The sequence below is a fragment of the Cebus imitator genome, unplaced genomic scaffold (genome assembly GCF_001604975.1).
Source record: "Cebus imitator isolate Cc_AM_T3 unplaced genomic scaffold, Cebus_imitator-1.0 Scaffold15, whole genome shotgun sequence".
Classification (NCBI taxonomy): Eukaryota; Metazoa; Chordata; class Mammalia; order Primates; family Cebidae; genus Cebus; species Cebus imitator.
Genome location: NW_016107330.1, coordinates 11,233,319 through 11,241,128, shown reverse-complemented (window position 1 = coordinate 11,241,128; position 7,810 = coordinate 11,233,319). Strand labels below are relative to the sequence as shown.

The 7,810-nt window shown below is 37.5% G+C and overlaps 1 protein-coding gene across 24 annotated transcripts in view; it reads left to right on the top strand.

The window, feature by feature from the left end:
• Positions 1 to 7,810, top strand: part of EIF4G3 (eukaryotic translation initiation factor 4 gamma 3) — a 379,583-nt gene that overhangs the window by 188,968 nt on the left and 182,805 nt on the right. For 12 of the 24 annotated variants that reach the window (XR_005196569.1, XM_037730571.1, XM_037730546.1 and 9 more), the window contains 2 exons: positions 6,176 to 6,196; positions 7,053 to 7,232. Coding sequence is in view for 22 of the 24 variants with exons in the window: in XM_037730571.1 (XP_037586499.1) it covers positions 6,176 to 6,196; positions 7,053 to 7,232 (201 nt within the window). In the remaining 2 variants the exon portion in view is untranslated. Of the gene's footprint in view, positions 1 to 6,175; positions 6,197 to 6,550; positions 6,575 to 7,052; positions 7,233 to 7,810 lie in introns of those variants that run through there. The other 12 variants (XR_005196570.1, XM_037730567.1, XM_037730564.1 and 9 more) reach the window with 2 other exon arrangements.

The window sequence follows — 7,810 nt, the reverse complement described above, 5'->3', positions numbered from 1 at the left end:
TCCCCTCTCCCCTCTCCCCTCTCCCCTCTCCCTTCTCCCTTCTGCCCTCTGCCCTTTCCCTTCTCTGCTCTCCTGTCCCCTCCCTCCCCTCCTCTCTTTTCTTCTTTCTTTCCTCTTTTTGGGGGGATAGGGTCTCACTGTCTTGCCCGGGCTGGCCTCAAACTCCTGAGCTAGAACAGTCCTCTAACCTCAGTCTCCTATGTAGCTGGGACTGCAGTCGTACACCACCGCACCCAGTAATGTTCTTAATGACATCAGTAATGGTGAATCCTTTCCAGGAAGTTTTTAATGTAGTTTGCTCAGAACCATCAGAGAAATCACTTTGTATGGCCGCTGTAGCCTGACAAATTATACTTCTTAGATAATAAGACTTGAAAGTCAAAACTTCATCCATAGGCTGCAGAGTGGATGTTGTGTTAACAGGCATGAAAGCAACATTAATCTTCTTATACATTTCCCTCAGAGCTTTTGGGTGACTAGGTGTTTTCCCAGTAAGCAGTAATATTTTGAAACAAATCTAAGCTCTCTATAGTAGCAGCCTTAAAATAGCCAGTAAACCATGCTGCAAACAGATGTGCTATCATTCAGGTTTTGTTGTTTTATTTATAGGGCATAGTCAGAGTAAATTTAACATAATTCTTAAGGAACCTAGGCTTTTTCCGGACAGTAAATAAGTGTTGGCTTCAAATTAAAGTCACCAGCTATGTTAGCCCCTAACAGTAGGGTCAGCCTATTGAAGCATTGAAGCTTTGAAGCCAGGCATTGAGTTCTCAGTAGCTATGAAAGTACTAGCTACAGAGAAGTCAGTCTATGACACCTTGTTCCAATAGATGGCTGTTTCATCTGCACCGAAAATCATGTGTTTAGTGTAGGCCCTTTCATCAGTTATCGTGGCTGGATCTTCTGGATAACTTGAAGCAGTTTCTCCATAAACGCTTGCTGCTTCACCTTGCGCTTTTATGTTATGGAGACAGCTGCTTTCATTAAACTTCGTGAGCTAACCTCTGCTAGCTTCAGACTTTCCTCAGTAGCTTTCTTACCTCTGTCAGCCTTCACAGAATTGAACGGAGAATTAGGACCTTGCTTTGGATTACATTTTGGTTTAAGGGAATGTTGTGGTTAGTTCGATCTATCCAAACTTCTCAAACTTTCTCCAGATCAGCAATAAGGCTGTTTTGCTTTCTTATCATTTGTGTGGTCACTGGAGTAGCACTTTAAATTTCCTCCAAGAACTTACTCATTGCATTTACAACTTGGCTTTTGGCACAAGAGAACTAGCTTTCAGCCTGTCTCAGCTTTTGACATGCCTTCCTCACTAAGCTTAGTCATTTATGGTTTTTATTTAAAGTGAGAGACGTGGCATAAGACCACATAGAGGCCACTGTTTGGTTATTAATTTTGATGTAATGGCCTAACTCCAATATTATTGTGTCTGCTGAATAGGAAGTTCCAAGGAGATGAGAAAGATGGAGGGTAGCGGAGGACAACAGATAGTAGTGGAGCAGTCAGAACACACACAACTTTCTCAAGTTTGCTATCTTCTATGAGTGCACTTCATGGTGCTCCCAGTTAAAATGGTAACATGAAAGGTCAGTGATCACACATCACCGTAACAGATATAATAATAATGTAAAAATGGAAAGGAGACTTACCAAAATGTGACAAACATGAAAAATGGTGCTGATAGACTTTCTCAACACAAGGACTTCACAAACCTTCAATTTGTAAAAAAAATAAAAAAGGCAGTATCTATAATGCAGAGCAAAGCAGAATCGAATGAGGTGTGCTTGTACTCAAGAGTGTTTCCGCACATGGGAATATCTAATGTGATTAAATAGGATTTTCCTAGTTGCTGAAAATGAAAAGATGATTTTCAGAGAATTTCTGTTATGTAATTTGTTAGAGTGTTTTTGTCTTTTCATACTTTTAGTGAGCAAAGTCATGAAAAACCGTATTTCATAATTAGCACATTCAAACATCATTTGTTAGATGTTTTTGATGAGGAAGCTTTGGGTAATGATATGAATTACTGCCTCTTTAGAAGGATTTTCAAAGAGGAAACATTTTTTCTTTTGGCTTCTGGAGTGTTTCTGGGAAAGTTAGCAATTTATAGGTATGCTAAGTTCACCCTCTGTTTTAAAAGTATCCTATATTGTTGTATCTGCCCAAAATACTACCTCAAATGAGTTTTCGCCTTCCTCTGCTATCCTTCTAGCATATTAATAATGAACCCTTGAAAGATGAAAGACTTAAAACAGATTGAAATAAAGTTTAGGATGTAGTTTTTATGTTGCGCATTATTCTCTTTTCTCTGCCTGGCCCTTTGCAGCAGTTTTATCAGTTACTTGGAAAAGTGACATTTATGTCGGGTTTTCTAATGATGCTGTGGTTTGCCATTGTCATGCAATCGATACAATCTGAAACGATGGATTGTTTAGCCAGATAAATTTTCCGAGTTACAAACTATAAAATTTTGTATATGAGCTTCAAAACACAATTGTGAGAGTAAACCCTGAAGTGAAGAACATGACTCATTTAGCCAGGTTATGTGTAAAGAGGATTTAATCACTTTAAATGAATATAAGTCAGTACCAATCAGTAGTAAAATATAGTTGACAGAAGTACTTCTGTGATTCTTGGTTTCACTAATGGATTCAGAGTTGGGAGGAATAAGAGAGGTATATTGCCCTTTCATTCAGCAACAAATCTTTTTTGAGTGAGTGCCAAGTACATTCTGGGCAGACCCCACATCAGTACCTTTGTGTTGGAACAAGATTGAGAGAAAAGGTGAAGCTGGTTAGGTAATTAAAAATCTTGGTTGGAGGGACAAGATGGAGGAGAGAGGCATGATTGGCATGAAACAAAAAATAGTGCTGTGAAAATTGGCAGTGATGGCAGTGTCCAGATAACTTAGTGGTCTGTCACTTAATGAGAAGGATTTGACTTCTTTGTGGTTTTAGAGATAGACATGAAACAAGTGGATAGGTGATATAGGGAGAAAAAATTGGGGCTAGTAGAAGGAAGGGTTTTACAGTGTCTGAATTCCATTTAACTATGAAAAGGATTTGTATCTTAAGTTGCTAAAGTTTCATATCCCCACTGGCATGTTGTAAAAGATATTCAGACTTTAGGTGGATGGTGAGACTAAATGGCTCCTTCCATTCAGGAGAGTTGGACTTAGTGATTTTTCATCACTCAGCTGAGAAGCAAAGAAATTTGAAGGATTGCAAGCAGTTTGGGAAAGCCCATTTATGTATTCCTTTTAATGACCTGTGGTTTTCTGCTATGCTCGCCCAACTGAGAATCTGAATTTCTTGTATTACTATTAAATCTAATTATGCATTTGTAATTGAATGGTTAGGAAGGGGTACAAAAAGGAGAATTTATCTTTTTTTATTTTTTGGCATTTCTAGTCACTACGGCTTTTCAAGAATCTCTTCTGGTGCGTGCGCGTGTGTGTAAATGACCCTGTGCTTTTAATTGAAAAACACAAGCTGCAGATAGACTGTTGTAAAAAATATTAGTGCACTGAAGTTGAGGAAAAGTAAGTCTGTAAAATGGTATGCCAAGGATATGCTTTTAGCATATAAAGAAGTTTCAGTCACTTTTAGGGAGATAGAGAATTTGAGTTATGTAGGTAGAAGAAATTTGTTTTCTTGAATGATAAGCATGTATTTTGTGAAGTAACTTGATGGAAAATTTTTCTTACCAGTAATGGTTGAGGGACATGCTACCCATTGTATAGTTGGATAAAGATCCTGCCACATCCCTTCAGCATTTGTAAAGAAAAGATTTCTCCTGGGCTATTATAAAATATGGGGGTATTCCATTTCATGGGGTTATAGGCATATACAATTAAAAGTATATGCCTATAACCCGACTGTATTTTAGATACAGATGGGGGGCTTTCAGCAAGTTATTTAATCTCCCTGTTGTACTTGCCTTCAAGGTCAGTTGTGAGCATGAGTTAATATGTATGTTGGCTGGTGGCTCATGCCTGTAATCCCAGCACTTTGGGAGGCTGAGGTGGGCAGATCATGAGGTCAGGAGATGGAGACCATCCTAGTTAACATGGTGAAAACCCATCTCTACTAAAAATACAAAAAATTACCCTGGCATGGTGGCACACACCTCTAGTCCCAACTACTCGAGAGGCTGAGGCAGGAGAATTGCTGGAACTTGAGAGGTTGCAGTGAGCTGAGCTGAGATCATGCCACTACACTCCAACCTGGGTGACAGAGCAAGACTCCATCTCAAAAAAAAAAAAAATATCTATCTATCTATCTATCTATCTCTCTCTATCTATCTATCTATCTATCTATCTAGAAAGATAGATAAATAGACATAGATATAGGTAGATACGTAAAATGCTTAGGTTGGTGCTTTATACATTTCTCTTTAGCTTTAAAGCTGAATTCTTAATGTATAAAAATTAGTATGTCAATATAAGCACATTTTGTGGCTTTTTAGTTCAGCTATATATTAATATTAGGAATATTATTAGAAACACTGTTTTTACTTCAAAGTCACTGAAGAAAATAGTTTCATACTGTTCAGAAACCTCCTTGAATGAGACGTAACTTCAGTTATTCTGGACAGGCTGGTTAAAAGTTTCATCAGAACAGGTGGAAAATAATGGTAAGAAAATATTTCACATAGAGACTGTTATAATTTTTGGAAAACATTGCCCACATCTATTTTTCTTACTCTGCGTAAGTTAATGGGTTAGTTTTCTTTCTCCTCTCCTTACCACCCATAACATCCTGTTTCTTCAGACAACACATGAGTACTTTGACATTATTTAACGATAATGTTATCATAATAGATGATCACCTGTGTTCATTTGATATGCCCTTGATCTTGGGTGCCCTCTACAGTTGATTTCAAAGGATCTTTCAGTATTAAGATTTTTACCCTCTGCCTGTGTCATTTAGTAATGCCCAGTAAGTTGAGCAGATAGTGACTCTTCCCTCCTTGAGGCTTGTGTCATTTTTATGGCTCCTAGTATATTAACTACCTTGTAAAAATACATTTGTTTCTGAAATGGTGTTTACAGATCACATACATTGATGCATAATAGATTCTGTCTGCTTTGTAATTACATGAAATGCAGTCTTGTAATGGAAGGTTTAGTACTTTATTGTTCTTGTTAGCAGCCAACAAAAAAATATCTGTCACCAAAACAGCATCAGTGGAGAAAACTAGAAGATGGTTGCTGTAGTTGTAGTCCAGCCCAGGTTCCTGTGTTATCAACTTTGCCTCTTGGGCTTTCTTTTCATCTCCATCACCTACTGTCTGTTGCCTGCACCTTCAGATTCCCCCATTTATTCCATTCTCCTGCTATACCTTTCTGCCTGTGGCTTTTCTGTGACTTAATCTCTTTAGGGCCTTTTTTGCCCTGGGGTATGAAGGTTTAATGGGGATGAGCCTTAGACACTAGATCCCAGTTCTTCCATTTGAGCACCAGATGAAGTTGCTTAGACCATCTGTGGGTAGCTTGATGCCTAAGAGTAGGACAAAATAAGACCAGAGTGGGCCCGAAGGTCGAAGCTTGGCTTTATTTGGACTGATAGCAACAAATATTTTGGTGCTTTATTTATTTTGGGGCAAGACACTATTTTAAGATTGTTATTATAGTTCTCCGTTTCAGAGCTAAAAGTGTCCTCTTATGTGCCTGATTAGTTAAAAAGAGCAAGTCTCTGTCACGAAGAGTCTGATATATATTGAAATGTTTAGTTATTTCTTAGGACTTTAAAAAAAATAACAAATGACACAGATGGTGAGTAGATCACAGAGATGGTAGACAATGCCAGATCATGAAATGGGTGATCGTGAGATCCAGGAGTAGGAACCAGTAGTCCCAACTGTACTTGTGCCACCAAGCAGACATTTCCTTGCACACTACTATAACTTGTGGCTATTAATAATAATCAAGGATTTTTGCCACTGGATTTATTTTCAATTAAATGTGACTTGATTCTTCTATGTGTGCTTGAATTCTCAAGTGAAGACTTGTCATTCTGATTTTCTAGTCTTCTTTCTTCTCCTGTTATTAATAAATAGAAAGATATTTTTGCTGAGCTGCATGCTATGTCCTGTGCCTTCTGACTGATCTGTAAGCTTTCCCATTGGCTTTCTTTCTGTTTCCTGCTGCTTTCTTGCTTCATATTTGAAGGGAGGATTCAGACCTATCCAGGTAACAAACTACTGGTTCTGCATGGCCTCTTTATAACTCAGTCTGCTTATTATTATTAGAATGAAATTGATTGCTGATGAATGGATACATTCACATTGGACGTTTACTATTGTTATATTGTTTCAAGGCTTTTAAGCCTGCAGTGAAAATTATAAATACAGGTACTCATTGCCATTTGAGAGATTTGAACTCGGCTCATTCTAGATCATTCTTAGGCCTGTCTGGATTGTCCACTTTTATTGCAGACTATTCTAGAAAGCAAAATTTGACTCAGCTTATTATTGGATTGTGCCACCTTTTGGGGAGGAAAAAAATTGCTTAGTTTGGCATGTGACAAGTGTACAGATGGTTTAATTTAGCTTGACCCTGATGGACTGGGTAAATATTTTATGATCAAAGAGATTCCTTGTTCTTCTAAGTATTTTATAAATTACTTGAGCAGCAGTCTTTTAGGAGACTACTTTTAATTTTTAATGAGTTGATAATGAACCACTTACTGTTTATCAGAGTCAGTTCTTTTGTATAATAGAGAATTACCAGCTACTTTTGTTATACTTTATTATACATTTTAAAACTAATAATTATAGTATAGAATTTGTATTTTAAAATAGCCAAAACTTAAAAGTTGAAACTACCCTACTGTTTTCAAATATGTGATGATACCGATAAGAGCTTGCCCTAATGTGGTATATTTTTGGGAACCCAGCAATAGGTAATTTATTCTTTTTATGCATATTGTATTTATAATTCAAGTTGACCAGATTTCTATTAGTGAAAAAAAAAAAAAAAAAAAAAAAAAAAAAAGCCCTATAAAAAAAAAAAAAAAAAAAAAAATTTTTTTTTCTCCTTTTTCCAGTTTTTCCAGAGGCCTCAAATACAGCCTCCTAGAGCTACCATCCCGAACAGCAGTCCTTCCATTCGTCCTGGTGCACAGACACCCACTGCAGTGTATCAGGCTAATCAGCACATCATGATGGTTAACCATCTGCCCATGCCGTACCCGGTGCCCCAGGGTCCTCAGTACTGTATACCACAGGTAAAGTATCTTTCAGGCCTAGGTGGTCCAGCAGTAGAGTGGGAATTAACCCAGATTCTTCTTAGAGGGAGCTGGGAGGATGAATTATGGTATTAGTTTTTGGTGATGTGTGAACTGTTTTGTTGGTTACAAATCTAGCCATATTGTGATTTTTTATTATGCTATGTGAAGATATTTCTACATATTAACTTAAAATTTTTTTAAATGATAGAGAAATTGTTTTTATCTCCTTGCTTTCTCACATCCCTTCGCCACAACCAACTGCTCTAAAATGGACTCAGTGATTATGCTGTTCCTGACATCTTTTAATGTCATTGAAAAGTTAACCAGCCCAAGATAATTTTACAGTGAGCCGATGTCTGCCTGTGCACTGATATGTATGGCTTTACTAAGCTGCACCTTTCTCTCCATTGTCATTGTATCTTAATGGCAAGCAAGCATTTTGAATGCATTTGACCCAGTGGCTTTGCCTCATTTAAATGATTCTCTTACACAGATAACTTTACTTTCTGTAGTAAGCTACTTTCTTCTTCTTCTTTTTCTTTCTTCCTTCTTCCTTCCCTCCCCCTCCTCCTCTC